This window comes from Ichthyophthirius multifiliis, assembly GCF_000220395.1.
Source record: "Ichthyophthirius multifiliis unplaced genomic scaffold scaff_1120509250203, whole genome shotgun sequence".
NCBI classification, from domain to species: domain Eukaryota; phylum Ciliophora; class Oligohymenophorea; order Hymenostomatida; genus Ichthyophthirius; species Ichthyophthirius multifiliis.
Window position 1 is genome coordinate 1 of NW_004086973.1, and position 25,885 is coordinate 25,885.

Sequence of the window (25,885 nt, forward strand, 5' to 3'; positions counted from 1 at the left end):
ATATATATAATAATATTACAAATAATATATATTTTTATTTATTTTATTTTATTTAATATATAAAAAATTACCTATTATAAAATATGTTACCAAGGTTTAAAAATTTAATGTCTTTTTCAACGCAAAAACTATAATTATAATCTTTTAAAGATATTGAAAAAATACCTCCCATATTAATTTAAGCAAACAGTTTTAATCAATTTTTAAATTAAATAAATATTAAAGATTGGACAATAGTAATTTAATAAAAAATATATAAATAATGTTTGAATAAATTAAAAATAGACATAAAATGGCACATAAATTTAAAAGAAAATAAAATTCAATGATTTTATTGAAGCATTTTCATTTATGAACTCTGTTGCTATAATTGCTGAAGATATGAATCATCATCCAGATTGGTTTAATGTATATAATAATGTAGTTATAAATTTAAATACTCATGATTGCAAAGGATTATCTGTAAAAGATTTAATGTTAGCCTACTTTATTGTACAAAAAAAATAAAGTTTTTTTATTTTAATATAAATTATAAAACTAATTATATTAGAATTAAATTGAAAAATAAGTTTAAAATCCAAAAGGATTATCTGACATAAGCTATTTAAGCTAATAAGATTTGATTAAAAAATGGAATAATTTATAATTTTAATTATGATATTTATTTTTAGAGATTTTGTTTTTAGAAATATTTGAATAAAATACATTTATAATATGCATATAATATTTTTTATCTTTATTTTTTATAATTTTACTTCAATTTTTTTCTTTTTTTCAATCTTTATTCTTTTTCTAATATTGGTCCAATTATTAACTCTTTGAATGCTTTTAAATAATATAAAAATAATTATATATATATATATATATATATATATATATATATTATTATATTACTTATGTAAATACTATATCCTATTATTGAAATAACAATAACTATAATAACATGAGGCATATTCTATTTAGTTAATTTATATCCAAAAAAATTTAAAATATAATTATTTTATTCATATTCAGCCTATAATATTATAAAATTTTATTGCAAACATAATAAAATTCATATTTTAAATTAATTTACATCAATAGTTTATTCAATTAATTATTTTAATTATATTTGTTGTTCTGAAAGATCTTTGTTATATTTATGAATATTATTTAAATCAATTTATAAATGATTTTCCCAATTAATTTCATCAACAAGATTCATACTCTAATTTTTAAATTATTTATAATATTCTCTAAAAATCATATAAAGTATTTTTATATAAGTTTACTATAAAAGCCTTATCGTAATCTCTTTACATAAATTCCATACATTTTTATATATGTTTAAAATAAAACTTATTGATTATCTATTTTTTTACAAATATAATAATAAATATCTTTTTCTAAAATGATGTTTACTCTCTATTTAATTTCTATTTCATATATTTCTAATTTTGAGTCTATCATGTCTTGTTTATTTTTAACTAAATTGCTAACTGCAAAAGTGCATGTATTTAATTTATTTCTTTTTAAAGATTAAAGTTAATAATTATGTATATCCTATTAATATATAAACTTTAAATATTTATTTAGCTTTGGTTACTTTATAATCTTAAATAAGTTTATTGATTGTTATTTATATGAAAATAAATATTAAAAATATATTCATAAAATTTTTTCGTATAAAAAAAAAAAAATTAAAAATTTAATTATAAAATATAAATATTTTAAAATTATATAATTTTAAATCTATTTTTAAAAAAGAATTTCTTTTTTTTTCTATGTTTTAGATTGTTAATTTTATCTGTCAATTAAATTAGAGAATATATAAAATGATTGATAACATAAAATTTAATATTAATTAGATTTGGAATAAAAAAGAAAAAAAATATTAAAAGCATTATAGTTTAATATTTTATAAAAGATTACACTCATTTATTTTAAAATAAAAAGATATTATAAATAAATATTTTATTTTTTTAAAGCAAATTACTTATATATAAAATTATACACAATAAAAAAAAGAACAAATTTTTTAAAATAAAATATGATAATAATAATTTTTCTTTAAATAATTAAACTTTACATATATATTTATTTTATAAAAAGTAAAAAATCATATTTATTTCACTTATCATTATCATCGTTTATCCTTTAAATAAATAATAAAATTTATATTATTTAAAAAAATAAAAACCATTTTTCTCTCTTCCCATTATTCCAGAGTCCTTTTTTCTCTAATTTTTAAGCATTAAAAAACCATCCTATTCCATGTTATTTACCATCTTTCCAATTACCTCTATATATTCTTCCTTTAAATATTAAAAGAAAGAAAAAAACAAATTAAAATAATTTAAAAATAAAAATACCATCAGGCCATTCGAATTTCCCTTAACCATGTTTTTTATCATCTAAATATTCACCTTCATATTTCCTTCCATCTTACCAAGTAAATATTCCTTTACCTTCCATTCTATTATCAATCCAATCTCCAATATATTTTCTTCCATCTGGCCAACTATATTCACCATATCCATGTATATTATTTTTATAAAACTAACCTTTGTAAATAGAGCCATCTTACCATTTAAAAATACCATAACCTTCTTTTTTTCCGTCTACATATTATCCTTAATAAATAGCCCCGTCAGGCCAAGATTCTGTTCCTTATCCATTTTATTTATCATCAATCCATTCTCCTTGATATCTTGCGCCATCTATATGTAAGTATATTCCATGTCCATTTGCTTTATCTTTTTACCATCTTCCAATATACAAATCTCCATCTGAATGTATTAATCTTCCTTTACCTTCTGCCATGTCTATAATTATTTTTAAAATAATTTAAGTTTTTTTTTTTACTATCTCTCCAATATCCTTCGTATAAACTACCATCGTTCCAATATTATTTTCCTCTGCCATGCCTATTTCCAATTTTCCATTAACCTATATAAACAGAGCCATTTTCAAACTCATAAGGACCTGCGTAAGGTAAATCTCTATCATCTGGTTCATCTTCATCATATAAGAATTCTCCTTATTATGATAGGGTATTTATTGCATTTTCATTTGAAAAACAAGGGATATTAGATATTGGCTTTGCTATTAAAGGTAATGGTAAATGATGTCTTTATTAAGGATTTACTAAATTAATATTTTCGTCATAAATAATTTTATTTTATGAATTGCGATTACTAATATTTATTTATGCCTTACTTTCTTTTTATTTTATTTTTTAAAAAAAAATATATATTAAACATTTTATATATTTTTTTTTATTTTTATTTATTGATATTACCTTTTGTTTACGATTTTCTTTAATCTATAGGATTTATATTTTCTTATATACAATCATCTGGATATTCAGGTTTTTTAGCTGAAAAACCTTCAACCTAATTTATTTATTCTGGTTATGGTTAATTTGTACAACAGCAGTTATTACCCATATAGTTTTAATTTATAATACTTTTTTTTTTATTATAATTAATTTATATTCGTTATTATATTTATATATATATTTGATATTCACTGTTGATTTTTTTTAAATAAAATTACAAAAAAATATGTTAAAATTATTTATGCAAGAGATTTTATATTAATATAAAAAAATAATTAATAAAAATTTTGAATAATGCATATATATTAAAAAAAAATTCAAAATTTTAGAAATTTGATTTTTTTTTACTTTAATTCTAATTTTTAATATATATTAAAAACAAATAATTAATTTTGATTTAAAAAAGATAAAATAAATCATTTTTCAATAAGTTCTCTATATCCTTTCCAATCATTCGGAGATTTAAGGTTAAATTTTTTCATATAATTACATAATGTTTAAGCTGGACCATCAAATATTTGTTCATTACTATCAGGATTAATTTATTATAATATAAACTAAAAAAATATTAATAAAAAATTTAATTTTATAAATAAAATTATAAACATTAGCTTTCTAAAAATATATATTAGCTTAATCCCAATATCCATCTAAATATTATTATAATCCTTCATGAAATGCATTAAAGAATTACTTATTTATAAAAAAATATATAATAAATTATATATAAATAAATATATAAATATATAAATATATAAATATATAAATATATAAATATAAATATGTTTATTTTTATTATTTAATTATACAGGACTAAATTTTTATCTCATAACCATTATATCATTATCAATTTCAAACATTTTATTAATTTAAATATTGTTTTTTATTATTTTTATATATCTCTCATCTTTTTTCTACCTTTAAATAAATCTAAGAATTTTCTTATTTTTATCATTTTACTCAAGTTATTTTTTTAAATTATATATTTTTAACTATAATTAATTAGGATCTACATCGCATGTATATAAATCCATAGGCTAATCACTTCCTTTAACTGTAACTCTATCAATATGTCTTAAATAACTCTAACACTTATCAGATAATAATCTATATACAGCTCCGGAAAGTAATATATATAATCCATATTATTTAGTTGCACATTCTAATCTACTTGCTAAATTTACATTCGGGCTTAAATAACTAGCGTCTATTTTAAAATCTGATCCTATTGATCCTTCTATACCCCATCCTAAATGTAGGCCAAATCCAAGTTTTAAAGAAAAATTAGGGTATTATTATTTTATTAATTATAGATGACCTTACTTTTTAAATATAAATAAAAAAATATATATATATATATATATATATATATATATATATATATACAAATCTTTATGTCTGAGATAACTTGTGTGTACAAGCTATTATTTTAAGAAATCCAACAATAGAAAGGTCTGTATAATTTTAACTAAAAGCTTATTTATTTATACACAATTCTTCGTTTTTATTTAAGTAAACAAGTTTTTCATTTTTTTTGAATTTCCATACCACCAAAAAGCAATCCCCTAAATTTTTATTCGTCTACCCATGAAATGAATCACATACATTATGAACAATTTCAGCTATTTCATTTGCAAAAATCATAATTTTTTCTTACAAAACTTATGTTACATCAGAAAAATTATGAATTGCGACAAATCCGAAAATTGCCATTATTTTTCTACCAGGAATCATAGGATTAACATTTCCATCTTTTTTTTTTTTTTTTGTAAATAATAATATATAAAATATTAAATAAATACCTCCACTCATATTTTATCCTATAATTTCAGAGCCAGCTTCCCCGAATCCAATAGCCAATAAAGCTCCGAATTTAATAATAGTACTTTCTAAAATAGAAGTTTCATATGTTTTTTATTTTTATAATAATTGAAGTTCTTGAGGGTTTAAATTTTTAACTAACTCTTATTCTGCTATAGCCTCATCTTCAGCAATTCTGGCCGCTTCCAAAGGATTTTCACTAATAAGTTATACTTTAGCAAGCATTCTTTCTATAGGATCAACAACCATTTCATTAGAATCCTTATTATTATTTAAAATTAAATAAATATTATAAATATAATAATTACTTTAGTAAAATATATAGAAGCACAAGCTAAAATGATAATCAAATATGTGGTTCTTACAATTTCGAGAATAGCTGATAGATCTTAGTCATCTTTTAAAGAAACAATCGAATATGATTCAATATTAGGATCATGATCATTTAATCTATAATAGCTTTTTTCAACTTCTCTCAATTCATTATTTAATTAGTCTTAATATATTTTAATGCCTCTAATTTATAAAAAAATAATTTTATATCTATCCAAATTCTTATTTTTATCCAAATAATTTTTCTAAAATAAAGAATAGAAATATTTTTAATTTGAATAATTAATACTTTAATTTTCAATTTATTATAAAAAATTCAGTCCTGTATTAAATGAAGTGTCTATTTAGACATATGTTTCAACTGAAAAAAGCGGAATTGACAATACTATACTAAAAATTAATAAAATAACCCTTTTAGTAGTCAAATCAGAAAGCTTTTTTCCGACTTTAGACTCAGTAATGTTTTAATTAGACTAATCTTTAAATAAATTTATGTATTATTAATTAGCTAATTAATCATATTTTTTATAAGGTAAATCTTCATCTAAAGATTAAGAAGATAAGTTAATCAGTTTTTTATTAATTTACTAATTAATTAGAGGAATTCCACAATTATCTCCTTAAAAAAATATACTGTGTTTAGTAGCTCCTATATATGTGTTATTATTTTTTCTTGCTAAATGATATGGTTTAGACTTTACAATACAGAAATTGCTAAAAATTGTATTTTCATAAGAATTAAAATCAGCAAAATAATCTATTTTATCTACTTTTTTTTCAGATTATTACTTATTTTTTAAAGGATATAAAGAAGCATTTTAATTATTACTATTATTTGTAATACTATTGTTATTATTATAATTATTATTATTATTATTATTATTATTATTATTTTTATTATTATTATTATTATTATTATTATCAATATCATTTTCATTATTATTGCTATTATTTTTATCAATATTATCATTTTCCATTTATGAATTTTAATTAAAATCTTATTAATCTAAATTTTCGTTTTATTATTTATCTTCTTCCTATTATTCATTTTCAATTTATATTTGTTTATTTACTCTATTTCCAATAGCCTAAAACGCATGTTTATATAGTCTTCCCAATTTTACCAATCTTATAAGTCTTATAAAACGTACCAACCTCGAAGCTCTTGTAGTTACTCTCGAAACTCTTCCTGCTTTTAAAAAATTTACTTGGTTATTATCAAAAGAAATATCAAATATAAATTAAGAAAACCATGGAATATCGAAAATCAATGAAATTGTAGAAATGCAATCCATCCAAAAGGAAAAACTTAATAAATAGAATTTTTTTGCTATAGAATTTATAATTAATTCAATCAAAAATATTATAAAGCATGTAAATGATAAATTATAAAAAATATAGTCATGATATTTATCTGAACTAACTATTCGAATATTATCTCCATACAATGCAAAAAAAGTTGATATTGTAGTTATTGTTTCAAAAAAATTATTTTCTACTAATCTTATTGTTTTTTTCTTTTATTTATATATTATTTTTTATTTTATTTAATTATAATTTACTCGAAATTCTTGAAATTTTTGTTATAATATGGATTTCTAATTTATTTTTACTTTATTTATTTTTTTTACATTTTTCTTATCTTTTTTATGAGAATCTTCTTCTTTTATATTAATTTCATCTATTTATTCTATTTTAAGTTAAGATTATACTTTTTTCATTTCTCTCATTAAATTAGAATTTTTGGATAAAATTTCTTCTATTTTAGTTTTGCTTTTTTTTTAACTTTTTTTTTTAAATAAAAAAATTCATTCAGTATATTTGATTCATATTTTTAAATACTATTATTTATTAATTCTTGTTAGTTACTTTCTTTCGATATTTTACTTTCAATTTATGATTTAGAGTTTTTTTTTATTGTATTATTTGATTTGCTTTGTTATCTATTAAGGTTTTCTTATAAATTATCTATATGAACTAAACTCTATTTATCATATATTTTAAAATTTTATATGAATATAATTTACATGATTCATTTTTTTTAAATTAGATAATTTAATTTATATTTAAATTATTTATTATATAAAATATGATTTTAACGTATTAAAATAATACATGAATAATTATAAATTAAATTGAAATTTAATAATATGTTTGAATTTAAATATTTTTTTATTATATAAACTTGTTTTATTTAATTTTATTATAATAAACTTTTAAGAATCTAATTTTCTTTCCTAAAAATATTTTAAAAATTTAAATAAATAAAATAAAAATATCATATATTTTTTTTTTACATAAAAATTTTTTATATATTTTAATTTTAATTTTTTTAAAAAAATTATAATTTAATTTATATATTTATTAATAGAAAGCTTAAAAAAAATAAAAATAAAAAACTATGTAATTTAAATTTTTTAGAATAATTAAAATGATTAAATCATATTTTGGTATTTAATAAAAATATCTTAAAAATAATATTTTTTTGATTGATATAATAGAAATTTAAATAAATTATATTATTATTATTAATTTTAATATTTTAATATAATTATAAATTAATATATTTAAAACATAAAATATATTTATATAAACATTTAAATATTTACTATATTAAATTTATTTTATGTTAATTTATTTTATATAAATATTATAAATTGAATATATTTAATATATATACAGTATTAATCTAAGTAAATTAAAATTATTATCAAAAAAACTAAAAGCATATTAACTACAATATAAATAATTATCAGTTTCATAAATATATTATTTTTACTATTTTTAAATTGATTTAGGGATGAAACAAATGAATTTATTTTAAAAAACTCAAATAATTATGAACAATAAATTTTAGCATGAACTATATTTTTACTTTAATAAGTTATATTTTTATTAATTTTAATTTTTAGTGAATAATTATTTAAATTTTAATTAGTTTAAAATATGAATTCTTAAAAAACATATAGATTTTATATAATAAATTTAGTTTGATATTTTAAAATTGATAATTAAAAGAGATATATAACAAAAATTATTAATAATTAGAGTAAACATTAAATAAATTTATTATTTAAAATTAATAAATATTAAAAATTATGGAAAATATTTAAAATAGCCAAGTTAATGTTAGCAATATTATTGAATAATTAAATAAAATTTAAAAAATTAATAAAAATATTAACTATAGACTAATTAAAAAGTAATTATTTTAATATTTCTTTATATTCAAATGAAATAATTTAATTAAAATATAAAAAATATTACTTTCAAATTTAAAATTAATGAATACAAATATGAAATTTTATCAAAGTTAAATTTCATTAAATTAAGCAAAATCTAAAATTAAAAAATTACGGCATTGAAAATAAATCTAAAGGCATATTAACAGGAATAACCGGCTATATATTAAAACCTATTTTTTTAATAGTGTTAAATATTTGTTTAGAAAATCTTTTATTATAGAATAATTAAAATAAAGAAAATAAAATAACTTATTATGAGATATTAAGGAAATAAAAGAAATTATTATGAGATGTTTAGTTTTTGCATTTTTAATTTATATTTGCTTGATAAAAACGATATAGATATTTATTTTAAAATGTACATATATTTTTTAAATCAATATAAATTATTTCTTAATTCAAAGTCAAATATTACAATTTTATTTAGAAATTATTTTTATTATAAAATTAAATGATTATACTCATTTAAAATGTTATATCACTTATTAAGTATTTCGAAAATTGGAATTACATAAAGTTATTTATATTACTAAAAAATATATAAATTTACTAAAATAAAATAATGATAATAATATATAATAAATACTAATATTAAATTAATAAAAATAAAAAAAAATCATTTCAAAAGAATGAAATCAATATTATGTTCTTTTTTATTATCTTAAATATCAATAATTTACTAAGGTTAGCTATCATAAGAATAGAAAATTTTCTAACCAGAATCAGTAGTAGTGTGTTTTTTAGAAATAACCCGTGCATTATTAACATCCTTAGATATGATAATATCTTTCGTAGCAATGCAATCATTTTAATGTTTAGATTAAAACTTTTATTTAGTAAATATTTTAGATTTATTAATTTATTTTTCCTATAAATACTAATCAGCCACAACTTTCAAATATATATTTTTAAAAATTTTCTTATTTTTTCCTACAAACTAAATCAAATAGTTAGTACCAGCAACATAAAAAGGACTTCCATATAATTAAATAACATCATTTAATAAATTACAACTCATCCATTATGGTAATATATTTCTATTAATAGCCATTTAATTAGTATTACAATATCTTTCATTTATCCAATAAATAATACTTTGAAAGCTTTCATTAAATAAGCAAAAATAATTTGATTAATTAATGTTTAAAACCCTTACTTATTCTAAACATTCATTTTATTTTAATAATAAAGTTTCACCTCCATAGTTTTATTTATCCTAATAACAAATATCTGTAATAAGTTTTTATGCCATCATAGTTAAATATTATTTTCTATTAACGTTTCCGGAAAATTATCTTATAATTTTAAAAACTAAATCAAAGGAATCATACTTAAAAAAAAATGTATAAAAATATAAATATATTAATAAATAAATATATAAATAGATATATATAATATATATATATATATATATATGTATATAATTATAAAAATTATAATTAAAATAAAAATATATATTTTTATTTTACTTTAACAATAATTTCAGAAAAAGGATAAACCCCACAATCTTTTTTATTAATAGAGCAATTAGCTAAAGCTTTATACCAAACATAATCTCCATTAATCAAAGTAGCTGTTTCTTTAACACATAAATAAATATATTAGCTTTAATAATCCACATTTAATAAATAATCAGTAAAATATTTTAAAATCTTCCTAGTAATCCTTGAACTTAATTCAAATTAATTCGAATCTTTTAAAGAATCTAATAAATATTCCATTCTCGTATCTTAATCTACATATTTGCTCATAATCATTGATATATCTGCCATTAAAGAAGTTTATAAAATAAGATTATCTTCATTAATTATACCCAATCCTCTTAATATTTTCAATCTTCTATTTCTTTCTTATAATTTCTATCCAACTTCAGAAACATCTTATGCACATTTTTCAAACATTGAATAAATTTAGTTTAATTTACTTTACTTTTCCTTTAACAATTAATAATCTTCTTCTAATAAATTTTAATATCTTCTCTAATAATCCAATTTATTTATTAAATTATCAATCATTTATTCATTTAATTGATTCCTTTTTCCCTAATTATATAGCAATTCACTATCTACAGTATCTTTATGAATAAAAGAACTTTCTTTTTTAACTTAATTCGATTCAATCACTTCATCCGTTTGAATTGCGGATTATTCCAATAAGAAATCACTTATCTAATTATTTAAAACTTCATTATTTATATTCTAGCCATAAAAATTTGCCTAAAATACATTTTTTGCAATTTCCTCATTTTATGCAGATTAAATATTTTTGCTATTTTCTGCAATATTCTAAGAATTTTGAATATTATTAATTTTTTCATCTTCAAAATTTTTCAATTTAGAAAAATAATAAATATCCCAAATTGTTTTAGCCTTATCAAATATATCATCCCTTATAATCGGAATTTATTTACTAAAAAATACATCTGAAGAAATCACTTCTACATTTTTATTCATATAATTCATTTCTAAAATATACACTAAAAGATTCTTCTTATTCCATAATAATCCCAAAAGTATTAAAAAGCCTATAATTCCTATAAAAATATACAAAGTAGTAAATTAGATAAAAATTTGCATTTTAAAATAAAAATAATCGCAAACTTTCGTTGATTAATTCATACAGCAAACTTCGAATTTATGATCTTAATTAATATTTAGTTAATCCAATTGAATATAAAAAGTACTCTCTACTAAGTTTATTTTCTTACTTTTTCTCACATCTATTTTACTATTAATATCAAAGTCAGCCCAATAAAAAACTTATAAAGAGCTCACATCGACATATTTTCGATTTTGTGAGATTTTTTAATACTCATCTGTATACATATAAGCATCCAAAAATAAATCAAATGGAATTTAGAATACTAAATGTTAAAAATAATATATATCATTAGGATATTTATCATTAAAAACTTTCTAAAGTAACCCTTCATTAACTTCTAATTATTCACACTCAAGGAAAATATTTTTATTTTTAATTTAAAACTACTAAAAGTTTTCCATAAACTCAACTTTTTAATTCAAAAAATCATCAAAATTGATGTAAATAATATCGTCTTTGGCCTTCAATAAATTAACTACTTTTAAAGTTTCATAATCATTTTCTTAATCCTTAACAGCAAAAGTGTGTAACACCTTTAAGTATTCTTTAACATAAAAAGGTTCACCTTATATCACTATTCTAGTATTTTATTCTGAAAAAGTAACCTCTATTTCTTCAAAAATCCATTTTTGGATAAAAAAATATCTTTTGAGATAAAAATATATCTCTATTCTTACTTTATTAGAAGGAGTTTCGAACTCAATAAATTTATGAGGATAAAAAATTAGAGAAGATTGTATATTTATGAAAATTTGAGTACTAAAGCTTAGTTTTCGCAATTATTTAATTTCTTCTACTTTTATATCGGAAGGAGGTTTTAAATAAGAAAAATTAATATCCTCAAATAAATTATCATTATTAATTAATTAATTTTATCTTAGTTTTTGAAATAATTTTTCATCTGAAATATTTCTTTTTAATTAAAGGTCTATTATAATATAATTACTCTTATTTTTTATTTATAACTCTTTTATATTTATATTTATTTTACTATCATCATATTTATAATAAGATAAATTTTATATTTACTTTTGTTCATTATAAATATCTATTTTTCCCACAAATAATTATTAGCCTTCATTTCCATCTACATAATAATTTACTTTTATATTATCATCATTCATTATTAGGTTTTGCTCTTAAGAAATAGTATTAGCTAAGTTAACATATATGTCATTAGGAATCAAAAACCCTAAATCGAATATACAAGAGTTTTCATAATATTAAATATTTCCTTCATCTATAGATTCATTGAAACAAGAAGATTAAATCTGTAAATTTCTTTGAATAAAAATTATATTAAGTTAATTATTAAAACTAATAAGTAAATTTTAATCAGCAATCACAAAATCATTTGTAGAAACTTCCACCATTTTTATAATTATAGACATTTTTAAAGGCAATTTAATTTTTCTTATGTTCTCTAAACTACTCTAACTGTATTAATAGATAAACTAACTTTTAAAAAACTACAAATAAAAACTATTTTAATCGAAAACAATATTTTCAATACAATTTTACATTTCTTAAATTTCTACACTAGTAACTTTTGGATTTGAATTAAGTATATAGAGCATGTTTTTAGAATTCTAATCATCATTACATGTACTTAAATATAATCTTTTATCAAAAGGATTATAAAAAGTATTTTTAATATGATTATTCAATAATAAATCAGGAGTTTTTATTTCATAAAGATCAACTAAGTTATTCATATGGAAAAGTTTAAGTTTTTCTTCTTACATAACTATAAGAATATCTCCTACTAAATTAGTTTTAGTTTTTTTATCAAATTTAAGAATTTCCTATAATTTAAATGAATACATTAAATTATTTTACTAATCTCTAATAATCATAATATTTTTTTAACTTATAAATACTTAATATTACTTATCTACATTAATAGCCATATTATCTAACCCTAGTCCATAATAATTTTCAAAATAATAGAAAATTTCTTATTTCCCATCATAATTATTTACTCTATAAATCTTCTAAAGATCGTTTATATAAGTATAATCAGTACTTTTAATACAATAAGCGAAAATTTTTAAACCAGTATATAAGACACTAGGTTATTCATTAAAATTTAAGAGCCTTTTTTCTTTAAATTGGTATTTAATATAAACTTTAGCAATATTATTTTCATCAAAAAGAAAAAAAGTATTTTGATCTTAAATGAAAAATCTTTAAATATAGCTAGCACCTAGATTTATAGTTTAAGCATATACAAAGTTAGTATAATCATAAAATAAAATTTCAATTTCATTAGATTTAGTTTATACAATAAGTAGATTATAAATACCAGTACTTTTTATATGATTAGTTAAAATTTTTCCAGAATAATTAACTAAATATAATTTCTTTTTACTCGCATCTTCATTTGATGATATATTAGTATCTAATTTAGATAGCCAAATATTATTGTCCCAATCAACTAGTAGAATATCTGATTAGCTATAAATGTAATTCTCCTTATACATACTATAATCAATATATCCTAGAAACTTTATTCCATTCACAAAACTATGTTCAAGAATAACCATTTTATTTTATTAATCATTAAATATCATTATATAATAACTTTAAAGGTATACGTTTTTATATCCTTGATTTATATATTGTTTCATATTATCTGTAAAATATGATTTCAGAAGTAAATTATAATTATCCAATTAATACATATACATATAGTTCTCACTAAATAGAGCTACATAGCCGAGACTAGAGCTATTTATACTGATTAGTTTTTCTGGAATTTGCGCTGATTCTATAAATTTAATTTCCTTTATAAGTTCTTTCGTATTAAAATCTATTCTATATAACTCGAAATAATATTTTTAATTTTTAGGATTTAAAGTCTCTTGGAAAAGTACTAGATCTTTTTTCTCTTATAGACTTCTCATTACATGAAATTTAGTTTCAGTTGAGTATTTTGTTTCAATGTGTATTAAATTTTAGATTTTAGTAGTTATTTAAATGTATTATCCTTACTCTAATCCATATGTTGTTATTATTCGACATAAATAAAATGGAATAGTAGTTTAGGAGTAAAAAATACAATTTTTAAAATCTACATTTTCAGGAAATGTATATTATTCCTATGTTTCTTCGTAATATTTAATATTTTTAGCACTATTTATTAGTTAAAACAGTAATAGAAGAATTATTAAATTTTTTATAATAGATTAAGTTTGCATTAATTTTTTATAAATAATTTTATTTTATTATTTATTTTATTATTGGCTTTTGTGAATGTATTTTTAACTTTATTTAGCTGTTATAAAGATACTTTGATATAAAAATGGTAAAGATACATTGTTAATATTAAAATAAAATAAATAATATATATATTATTAATTTTTTTAATTATTTTGTATTATTAATAATAAGCAAAAATTAAAAAAATTGCTAAAACATAGATAATATATATTCAATAAATTAATAGATATAAATTTTTTATTAAAAATATTAAATAAATTTATATTAAATAGATTATATTTTATAAAAATAAAATTATTTTTATTTATTTTGGTTTTTTTATTATTAATTTTTTAAAAAACCGTTATTAAATAATAATTATAGATATATATTTTTTATAATCTAAATTTAATCTTTTAGATTAATTTTATATATTTTTTTATTTATACATAATGTATTTAAAGATTATTTATGTTTATTGAACAACATAAAATAATAATATTATATTTAATATGTATTTTTTAAATTTAAATTGATTGTTTTTTTTTATATGTTATAAATAATATAAAATAATTATATTAAAAACTATATGTTTTTATAAATATTAACTAATTTAATTTTATAAAAGATAAAATTTTATTTAAAAATCATAAATGAACTATAAATACAACGTTTTATTTACATCTTTTTACAGTTTATATTTAAATCAAAATAAAAGAAATATTTTGTAATAATGCTTTTGACAAAAAATGGCATAATTATAATTGTTAATTTTTATAATTTTAAAGAAGAAAAAATTTTATTAATTAATCTTAAAAATTTTAAAAAAATGATAAAAAAATAAATATTTAAAAAAAGTAATTATAACAATTTAAACATTAAAAATTTAAGAATAATTTATTTATAATCAATGGATTAAATTCTAATAAAAACAAAATCATAATAGAAAAATTAAAAACTTATTTAAAAACTATAATGGTAAATATAAAGAACAATAAAAAGTAAAAATAAATAAATTAATATATATTTATAAATATAATTTTAATATTAAAAATAAAATACAATTTACATATATATTTATATATTTATTAATTTAGTTTTTAACAAAGAACTAAAATTTACAAAACCTATTAAAAGATATAAAGCAACTAATTTCATATGAAAAATATATGCATATATGTAATTTAAGAGATATAAAATATTCTAAATAAATTTTTGAATGGATAATAGAATAAAAAAATATTTAGTTTATAATAAAAATATAAGATTATGATATAAAAGAATAATAATTTTAATTTTTAATTAACTTAGATAACTATATTTAGAAACTAATTAACTTAGATAACTATATTTAGAAAATATTAAATAAAGACATTTCTTTTATTAAGTTAAGTAAAGTCATATCTCTAAATTATTATTTGAAAGTATTAGAATTATCAAATAAATTTTAACTGATCAAAGTTTTCTTTAATTTTTCTAAGCTTTTTAATTTTCTTTTAATTTGTATATATTATTAAATTTAAGTTTTTAAAAAATATAATTCAAGAATTTAGTGGCTTTTTTAAAAAAAATTCATTAATATTTTTTCCTTAAATTTAAATAAATATCCCATATAAAATTAAATAGTGTATGTTTTAGAAATATATATCTTTTATTATTGAAAATCATAATTTTAGACAAATTGACCTTTAATATAATTGCTTTAGATAATTATTTTTGTAGATAGCAGAAAAGTTAAAGTTTTTGTGTTTTTAATTTCTGTACTTTTATATTTTTTCCAGATTTTTTTCTCATTTGATGAAAGACGTTATAATTTAAATGATTAATAGATTTTAAAAAAGGCCAACTTAATTAATTCAAACATTAAATAGAAAATAAAAAACTAAAAAATTAAATCGAAGATATTACACTAAGAGAAAATCTAATTTAAAATGCAATTTTTATGTTTAATAAATGTAATCTAGAATTTTTATTTCCTTATAAAATATAAAAAATTACATTTTAAATAAATTAAGTAAAAAAAATACATGATATATATGTTAATATTTATTAAAAATAAGTTTGTTTTTAAATGAGATAATTAATTATTCAATAAACTAATTATTAAAATATGCCTAAAATATTTAATTAGTAATATAAATATATAAAAATTATATTAAAAAAATGTGAAAGAAAGAATTTTAAAAATATTGTTGATATGAAATATTTAACAATTTATTATATTATTAATTAAAGAAAAAATAGACAATATAATATTAATAATAAAATATATTTTTTTTAAGAAAATGATTAACGATTTATGAATTCGAATTTTTATTTCCGTAAAAATTCCAATTAGGTTTAACAAAATATCGCATTTTAATATAACCAAAAAAATAAATATTAACATTAAATTTTTTTTAATATCCTAATCGTGTAATTATTCTTGTTTTTGTTTTTTCAAAAAAAAATAATTAAGTTATTCTATAAACAAATAAAATAAAAAATTCAATATTTACTCTTCTAATTATTAAATTGAACAATCTCATGAAAGAATATCTTTATTTATTATAAGAATTAAAGTCTTTTTTACTTAAAAATAATTTTTTAGATACTTAATTATCTTATGTAAAATTAAACTTTCATTATATAATAATAAAAATATTTAAGAAAATTAAAAAAAAGAAACAAACAAAATATCTTCTCCATCTAAACTAATTAGACAAATGATTTCACAGTTGAAAATTCCTTTAATTTTATTGAAAAAACCTTTGCCGAAAATTTAATTTTATTAGAATTTTTAAACCACAAAAACACAGTTTTTATATAATAATTGCATTTGTTTTTGACACATTATGAATTAAATAAGTAATTTTATAATTAATATGCAATACGAGTATTATATATTAATTTTATAATGCATTTTTTAACAAAATTTATATATAAAATTTTTCCAAAAACTATTAAATTTATTAATAAAAATCATTTATAACCCTCAAATATAGCAAAATATAAATTAATATTTAATTGTAATAGTATTCTAAATAAAAAAATAAATTAAAAATAATTTTTATTTAAAAAAATTGACTAAAACATTCTTGAAATAATATTACAATTATAAAATAGAGATAGAAACTTTTATTATATGAATTGAGAGAAAGACCAAAATAAAAATATTGAAAAAAAAAAAATACAAATATATTTTTAAACCGAAAAATCGATAGAAACTTTCTTAATTTCCCTAAAAAAAAATTTTTAATTAATTAATGAACATTATTTACTTCTAAAGTTCATTTTTTAATTAATTTTTAGAAAACAAGTATTAGTTTTGGATTTATGTTTACCACCTTTTCGGAATAAAAATTCTCATTTTTTTTTCCCCCCCGCAAATTCTCTACTATTTTTTTTTTTTCAAAATTCAACAAAAAATAAATCACACATTGCATTAAAAAATAATTTTTTCTTAATCTTTCACATTTTATTTTTAATTAAAAAACTATCTGATTGTTTAAATTAAGTCTTTAATTATACATTAACAATGTTATTTTGAGAAATTCTCTATTACTGGAAATTATTCTGGATTAAATATATATAACTTATAAGCAATATGAATATTTATTCTTAGGCTTTTAAAGAAACTAATAAAGCATATTCTTCAATAAAGTCATTAATAAATTTAAATATTGCTAACACTAGTTCATATTTTTTGGTAATATTTGATAATAAAGAAATTCTAATTATTTAAATAAATGCACTTAACTGCGTGAAATGAGATATAATTATTTTATTTTTTTTAAAAAAAATATTTATATATTTTAAAAAAAAAAATTAAAAAAGATATGGCTAATTATATGTTTCTAAATTAATTAAATACGAATAAATAAACGATATTAATACAAACATAATATTATAGTAAAATATCCTAACAAAAAAAGAATAACTTTGAAAATATATATTATAATCAACACCAATATCGAATGCTATATAAGATATGTATTTTAAAAATGATTAAAACAAAAATAAATTGACATTTACTTTTTTTATAAAAAAAACTTTTTATTTCTAATAAAAATAATAAATATATAAAAAATTTATAGCTATGTATTTTGTTTGTTTTTTTGTTTCAATGATTTGTAATAAGACATGTTGCAAAAACAGTTACTACTGCACTAAGTTAATTTTTAGCGTATTCTTTATTTTCTTTTGGCCATTTTACTGTAACTATATGGTCTGTAACACTATCCCAATAACAACTTTATGTTGCGCATGCGCCTGAACCTGTAGATTACATTATCATACAGTTTACTATGTATTTATATGGTTTTTATTATTTAATTAAGTATTCTAAAGTTTATTCACAAATTTCATTTATTTAATGAGGAACCATATCTTCTTTATATGGTTTACCTTATAAAACTTTTTCTATGTATAAAACAATTTACTTCTCTGCTTCTTCAGGTTAAAATTATTATTCATCTTGATTTTCGTCTGACATTTTTTATTTTTTGAAATATTTTTTATTTTTTTAAAATAATAATTTTCTTTAAATGTATATTAATTTAAATTTTTTATTTTTATTATTAATATAAAAAGTTAATTATATATTTTATATTTTTTATTAAGTTATAATATTTATTTTTTGCATTTTTTGCATTTTTCATTTATTAAAAAGTTATTGGATATTATCATTTTAATTTTAAATTATTAACTTAATTTATTAATTACCATGATTCAAGTTTAAATTTATTTGTATTTGACTATTTTATGTCGTTAATATTTTATATTATTTGATTATTATTAAGTAGGCTCTATAAATTATATTAGGAAGAGTTTTTTTTAGTGTAAAAAATTTTATTATCTTATTTTTTATTGATCGAATAAATTGAAGCATTAAATATAATTATTCAAGATAAAATATTTGCATGTAATTTAATTATTCAAGATAAAATATTTGCATGTAATTTAATTATCATTGAACTATAAATTTGGTAATATAGAGCATTACTCAAAGAATTATGAAATTAAATAAAATTTATTGATTTAGTTTAATTAAAACAACTATTATATGATTTTATTAGCATTAAGTGGATTAATTATTATTGTTTGAAATTTAAACAACGTGTTTTTAAATTAAATATATATTTTTTATTATTATTTAAAGGGAAAGATCTTTTTTCTTTAATTATAATATTTGTTTATTATTTTTTTAAAAAAATATATATTTATATATATATAATGTTTATTATATTATAATTTATATTTATTTTATCATTTAATATAATTTATTTCTTTACTATAATCTTATTAATTATAATAATATTTCTTATTTGTTAGTAATCTTTATTATTATCATTTATAGATATAACCTAACTTTTAATTAAGAATTTTAAATTCTTAATAAAAAGCACCCTTTCAATTTTTAAAAGTAAACTATTTTTTAAAGAAACGTACTTCTTTAAGCATAATTCAATCTTTACCAAATAATTTACAAATACTTTGAAAAAAAAAAAATTAAAATAATAATTAAAAAACTTAATATTATTTACTTAATATAGCAACAAAAAGTTTATGAAAAGTCTAATCTTCATATTTAATTTTTTATTAATTTAAATAATTTATTATACTACTTTTAAATATTATTTAAATATTTATAAAAAAATATATAGAATTTAATTATATAATGTAATTTATATCCATTAAATTTAAATATATATAATTAGTATATATATATATACAATAAATAAAAGTTAATTGAATATTTTTTTTACATATAAAATTTTTGTTTCTATTTTTATTAAATTCAACATCTAATTCTCCAAAAAATTAATTTATTTTTAAAATATTTGCTAGTAAATAATTTGGATATAATAATTCTATTATTTCTGAGTCTATATATAGCATATTAATGTTTGATCGTAATAAATTTTTAATTTTGTACCCTTTTATTTATTTATATTTTTGGATAATAGAATAGCTGCTTATCGTATTTTATTTATTTAAATTATTTTATAATATCTTTTTTTAAAAAAAAAAAAAAATTAAATATATTATCTGATTCTTAATTATATTAAAAATTAAGTTCAAATTATTATACTTATTATAGTTCTTTTTATAATTATTTAATTATATTTCTTTTTAAAAAACGTTATTTTAACTAATTATATTTTAAAATATATGAATGTCTTCTTCAATTCTTTATTATATTGAATTACTTTTTAAATTGTTAAATAATATTTAATTAAAAAAAAAAAAATATTAATTTAATTATATATTAATTTGATGATAATATATATTAATCTAATCTTTTTTTTATATATTAATATTAAATTAAATAAATATTTAAATTTTATTTAATATTTATTATAGATTTGTAAAAATATAAATAAACATATGTTATAAAATTTATTTTTAAATTTAAATAAATTTACAAAAAATAGAAATAAAAAAATAAATAATAAAAATTTATTTTATTTATTTTAAATAATTATATAATTATATATTTCAATATTAATAATATTAAGACCTCTTATTTATTTTATTTTTTAATATAATCGTACTTTATATATTATTTTCTTAAAAATCTTATAAAGCATTTTAATTTTAATTTTTACACTATTAACTTCTAAAAATTCTATAAAGTTGTAGAGTATTTTTTAAAAACACATAGTTTAGGGAGAACATATGCCACTAATAGTTTTTTAATTATCTATATTTTATAAAACAGTTAAATCTTTAAAAACTTTAAAATTAAAAGAACTTTACTTATCATAATATATATATTTAAAAGGTCCTATTTTTCTAATATTTAATGATATATTTTCTAATTCAACTAATCTCAGATTAGGATCAGCCGTACAATTCGGAATTATTTTTTTATCATTTATTAAATTCAATAAAACTTGCTATTATTGGCATATGTTTTTCTAAATCTCTATTAAATTTATATAATTATTTTAATAAACATCCTCATCTCTATTAAATTTCTAAATTTAAACATCAAATGAAACTGATGTAAATAAATTTTCTTAAACCTCATCAATTTTTAACGAAATTTTTTTTTTTCATCAAAAAAAACCAAAATATTTTATTAAAAACTTTCAATACCCTAAACTAAATTATTAGCTTAATAAAAAGTATTTCTAATTTTATTAAAATTAAAGCTTTTGTATTTTTGCATTTAATTAATATTTTTCTATTCCTATATTAAAGAAGAATTTTCATCTATATAACTTTCATCATTTCTAACCAAATTTTAATATTAAAAACTTAAAGAACTAATAACTGAAATCAATATATACATAAGCCTTTTCTAATCTGTTTTAATACTCTAGTACATAATTTTTTCTTATAAATAAATAATATCTATATTCGGAAAAATTATTTTTAATTAATCCGTTATTTTATTTATTTCAACTTCCTGTATATTTATTTTTAATTTCTATTGTTCTTATATTGTCATATAATCGATTAATGTATATATATTGTTTATCGTAAAACTCATTATTTACATTAATTATTTGCATACACTATTCTCAATGCAAAGATACTATATTTATCACTTAAAGTAGTTTTTTTCTAACTTCATGTATCCCTTTAGTATATACTTAATAGTTCTTTATTGAAGTTTCCTTTAAACTACTCAAAGATTGTTCATTTGTTATATCTTACAATTATATAATTATAAAAGGTTATTCTATTATTTAAATAGCGGTTTTGATTTTAAAAGTCTTCGTTTATATTTTTTCTCCACATTTTTCATTATATTAGGCTATCAAAACATCATTAGTGTCTAGATTTTTAATATTTTTATGATTTTATTTAATGTTTTCTTTTAGATTTTAAATTTAGGTAAAAAAATTTTTTTAATTATTAATTTATAATTTCTTTTCTGTTTCTGGTAATATCAAAGTCTCATTTTATAATTTATCATGCAAAAGTAAAACATAATCTTTCATAGTATCAATGTTATGATTTTTTTGAAATATTTCTGATTTAAATTTAGATTTATTTTTATCAATTTTTACATTTTGTAAAAAATTATTAAATTCTTCCAAACTTTAATCAATTTTATATTTTCGAGATTATTTATTACAATTATGAAGTTTAATTCGATTTGTTATTTTATCGAATTTCGTTACTATTAAAGCATTTGAAAAAATCGAGTCAATAATTTAATTCCACCCATTTTATTTATGATTTTCGTAATATATTTACCTCTAGGAGTAGTTTGTGATATAATTTAACGCCATATAAAATACTATTAATTTTATTTAACCTAGTATATATACATAATCTGGCATTAATATTAATCTAATTAGTATTTAACTTAATATTAAGGCTAAGCTATCTAATATAAATGATTGACTACTCAATAAATAATATGTTGCTAACTCCTTTTATTAAAAAAATAAAAAAAATTAAAAAGTCATTTTTTTTGCTACCTATCCTTCCATAAAAGAAGAAGTATAATCTAAATCAGGATTATTATATAAATAAAAAGTAAAATAAAAAACTTATGAGATAACTATTATTGGGTTTAAATACTTTAATAGAAATTTAAAAAAATGGGTAATTATAATAATTAATGAAAAGCAAACAACAACAATTATATCAGATAAATCTACACTTCCTTATATAATATAGCTTATAAGATAAAATATCTAAAAAAAATAAGCTATTCTCACTTAAATTAGTTTCTTTTTTTATTTTATTATTAATATTCATTTTTAATATATTTTACATTTTAAATGTCTTTTTGTTAATATTCTAATTCCATTTTATTACTCTTAAATTTAAGAGAGTATTTATTTAATATTTCATTATTCATTTATTATACCTAATTTAATAACAAATTTTTATTCAATAGTAAAAAAATTAAAAATTAAATTAATAAATATTAGACTATTAAACAGAATTTATTAAAAATCGAATATATATTTGTTATATAATATTTTTTATCTTAATTTATTATAAACATAAAATATATTTTATAACGCTTTTAATCACAAACCAAATTTTATAAAATAAAAATTAATTTTCAAATGTGTTTTTTTTTTTATATTTTATTATAAACTTTTATAATTTAAAAATATATTTCAATATTTATATATAATTTTATTATTATTTTAATTAATCTTTTTTTCAATTTAAATTTTATTTTTTAACATGATTTTAAATAAAATAATAAAAAAAAAATTAAATTTTATAATCATTCATTTTTTCTATCTTCTTCATCTACTATATTTTTAAAAAGATACTTAGAATCTTCCCATATTTTATCTCTATGCTTAAATGGTGTAATCAACATCATCAAATGAATCTTTAATAAAAATTATATATATATATATATAATTATTAATTTAAATTAAAATTCATATATTTTATACTTGTTTTGCAATCTTAATTTAATTCATATCATTATTTTATCTACTATTAACCATTTAATCGATATTATTACTTTTACAAGACCAAGGAGAAGCTTTGTTTTATAATAATAAAATAGCAATTTTATTATACCCTTCTCTATATGCATAATATAATGGAGTTTTACCTAACTTTAATTAGATTTTTATTTAATAATTAATTATTATTTGATTATAAATTTATTTTATTTTATAATAAAAAATACTTAATCTTTTGAATTTGTATCAGCTTTGTTTTCAATTAAAATTTAAGCCATTTTAAAAAAGCCTCTTTTAACAGCCCAATGTAAAGGCGTTTAAAGTATCTTTTTTTTTGTATAAAAAATTATGATTTTAAAACTAATTATTTTGACATAAAAAAATTAATATTACATTATCATATGCATATACTAAATACTTATCTTGCTTTATTAATTATTTCACATTTGTAATATTATTTTATTTAACATATTCAAAAAAAGGCTTAGAGTCCTATCTATAATATGGAATTTTAATAAAAACATTATTAAACATTCCCTTTTGTTAAAAAAATAAAAAATATAGTAAATAATAAAAATATGAATTTTACTTCTTTTATTGTTAACTTTAAATATATATATTTTTATAATTATTATATTATTTCTTTTAAGATTTTTTAAAACTTTCTAGCTTTATTTATCGATATACTTTATATTTTCTTATAATTATAATTCTGAAGCAATTTAATATTTATTTTATCATTTTGATAATTTTTTTATTACAAAAGTAGATTATTATTTTATACATTAAAAAATTTTTTAGTTTTATATTCATTTAATAGATTTTAATCTTTTTAAGAAAAATATTCTTCCTATTCATCGTCATCATTTTTTTTTTTTTCTTTTAAACTATTATAAATATTATATACTTCTTATAAATTCTAATCTTATTCACTTATACATTAATATCTAAAAATATACTTAAAAATTTTAAACATACAAAATTTTATATATTTTAAAATTTATTTTACTTAATAGAATTCGAATTTATTTAATTATTGATTTTATTATTATTTTATTTTTTAAATTCTTAAATTTGTTTTAATTCATTAAATGCTTTTTCGCATCTTTATTTAAATTCTTTTTTTTCTTTTATTTCTTCAAACTTCTCTTAAAAAAACTATTTTTATTGAGAATTTTTTTCTGTAAATGCTAATTTTTTTTCATAATAAGTTTAATTTAATTAAATAACTCTATCCTTAATAGAAATTTGTTAAATTTTGTTTTTCAATCGACTAAATTTACTATTATCACTAGTTAAAGAAATCATTTAGTTTTTTAATAAATCTTTGCTTTCTGTATTTTTTGATTATAAAATAAAACTTGCTTATTCGATGTTTTTTGATTTATTATTTATAGAATAATTACTAGAGGATTATTCAAAATTTTTTTTTAGAGCAATTGCTCCTAATTAATTCTTAAATAATTCGACTTTATTTTACTTTCTATATAGGTTTTTATAATTAATTAAATTTTTTTATAAACTTTAAAATTCTTCAGAATTAAATCTTATTTAATTATTATTATTTTCAAAAGAATTATTTGAATAAATATATGATTTTAAAATTGGTACTATATTTTAGGTTAAATTTTTTTTATATTTACATAGTCACTTTTATTTTCATTTTTTGTTAAGTATACTAATTTTAATTTTAATTTTTTTAATAATATAAATCATAAATGTTATCTTTTTTTAATTATCTATATTATGTTGGTATTAACAAACTGGTTTATTTATATTTCTAATAATATCAACCTAAAAATTTATTTTTGGATATTATATTAATGATAATTAAAGATTATGACTATTATTCATTATTTCTTTCTAATTAGAATTTCAAAATAAAAATAAAATAAACTTATTAAAAATTAATAAATTAATTAAATAATTTTTATTAAAAAAAAACCATAAAATATTTATTTATTTAAATATATTATTGTTATAAA

The 25,885-nt window shown here is 16.5% G+C and overlaps 5 protein-coding genes across 5 annotated transcripts, besides 29 other annotated features; all 5 read right to left on the reverse strand. All coding sequences in view use genetic code 6, as the record gives it.

Moving 5' to 3' along the window:
- Positions 1-657: 657 nt before the first annotated feature.
- Positions 658-695: a microsatellite.
- A 54-nt stretch (positions 696-749) lies between these two features.
- Positions 750-791: a microsatellite.
- Positions 756-792: a microsatellite.
- IMG5_056330 (hypothetical protein) lies at positions 756-1,449 on the reverse strand (the record flags this gene model as incomplete). The annotated part of the gene is made up of 5 exons (XM_004037248.1): positions 756-825; positions 895-1,015; positions 1,076-1,207; positions 1,272-1,349; positions 1,402-1,449. Coding segments are annotated over 5 exons (449 nt in total), but the record flags the coding sequence as incomplete, so codon positions are not given.
- Positions 849-891: a microsatellite.
- A 239-nt stretch (positions 1,450-1,688) lies between the features above and the next one.
- Positions 1,689-1,730: a microsatellite.
- A 379-nt stretch (positions 1,731-2,109) lies between these two features.
- IMG5_056340 (MORN repeat protein) lies at positions 2,110-3,428 on the reverse strand (the record flags this gene model as incomplete). The annotated part of the gene is made up of 4 exons (XM_004037249.1): positions 2,110-2,294; positions 2,352-2,804; positions 2,845-3,201; positions 3,281-3,428. 4 exons carry the CDS (start codon positions 3,426-3,428, stop codon positions 2,110-2,112), a joined length of 1,143 nt encoding a protein of 380 aa, XP_004037297.1.
- Positions 3,429-3,456: 28 nt separating this feature from the next.
- Positions 3,457-3,501: a microsatellite.
- A 349-nt stretch (positions 3,502-3,850) lies between these two features.
- On the reverse strand, positions 3,851-7,194 carry IMG5_056350 (hypothetical protein; the record flags this gene model as incomplete). Its single annotated transcript, XM_004037250.1, has 6 exons — positions 3,851-4,012; positions 4,129-4,641; positions 4,706-5,070; positions 5,122-5,401; positions 5,449-5,981; positions 6,318-7,194. 6 exons carry the CDS (start codon positions 7,192-7,194, stop codon positions 3,851-3,853), a joined length of 2,730 nt encoding a protein of 909 aa, XP_004037298.1.
- Positions 4,026-4,093: a microsatellite.
- Positions 4,026-4,103: a microsatellite.
- Positions 4,030-4,098: a microsatellite.
- Positions 4,664-4,704: a microsatellite.
- Positions 6,295-6,431: a microsatellite.
- Positions 6,985-7,033: a microsatellite.
- Positions 7,080-7,123: a microsatellite.
- A 1,941-nt stretch (positions 7,195-9,135) lies between the features above and the next one.
- Positions 9,136-9,168: a microsatellite.
- A 901-nt stretch (positions 9,169-10,069) lies between these two features.
- Positions 10,070-10,141: a microsatellite.
- A 520-nt stretch (positions 10,142-10,661) lies between these two features.
- Positions 10,662-10,704: a microsatellite.
- A 1,242-nt stretch (positions 10,705-11,946) lies between these two features.
- Positions 11,947-11,986: a microsatellite.
- A 2,551-nt stretch (positions 11,987-14,537) lies between these two features.
- Positions 14,538-14,563: a microsatellite.
- A 206-nt stretch (positions 14,564-14,769) lies between these two features.
- Positions 14,770-14,817: a microsatellite.
- Positions 14,788-14,821: a microsatellite.
- A 715-nt stretch (positions 14,822-15,536) lies between these two features.
- Positions 15,537-15,602: a microsatellite.
- A 217-nt stretch (positions 15,603-15,819) lies between these two features.
- Positions 15,820-15,878: a microsatellite.
- A 2,744-nt stretch (positions 15,879-18,622) lies between these two features.
- Positions 18,623-18,994, reverse strand: IMG5_056360 (hypothetical protein; the record flags this gene model as incomplete). The annotated part of the gene is made up of 1 exon (XM_004037251.1): positions 18,623-18,994. One exon carries the CDS (start codon positions 18,992-18,994, stop codon positions 18,623-18,625), a length of 372 nt encoding a protein of 123 aa, XP_004037299.1.
- Positions 18,993-19,032: a microsatellite.
- Positions 19,033-19,092: 60 nt separating this feature from the next.
- Positions 19,093-19,140: a microsatellite.
- A 256-nt stretch (positions 19,141-19,396) lies between these two features.
- Positions 19,397-19,469: a microsatellite.
- A 245-nt stretch (positions 19,470-19,714) lies between these two features.
- Positions 19,715-19,764: a microsatellite.
- Positions 19,721-19,753: a microsatellite.
- A 1,163-nt stretch (positions 19,765-20,927) lies between the features above and the next one.
- Positions 20,928-20,960: a microsatellite.
- A 2,747-nt stretch (positions 20,961-23,707) lies between these two features.
- On the reverse strand, positions 23,708-24,178 carry IMG5_056370 (hypothetical protein; the record flags this gene model as incomplete). The annotated part of the gene is made up of 3 exons (XM_004037252.1): positions 23,708-23,818; positions 23,886-24,053; positions 24,128-24,178. The coding sequence occupies 3 exons, from the start codon at positions 24,176-24,178 to the stop codon at positions 23,708-23,710; spliced, it is 330 nt and encodes a 109-aa protein (XP_004037300.1).
- A 1,612-nt stretch (positions 24,179-25,790) lies between these two features.
- Positions 25,791-25,829: a microsatellite.
- Positions 25,830-25,885: the final 56 nt, after the last annotated feature.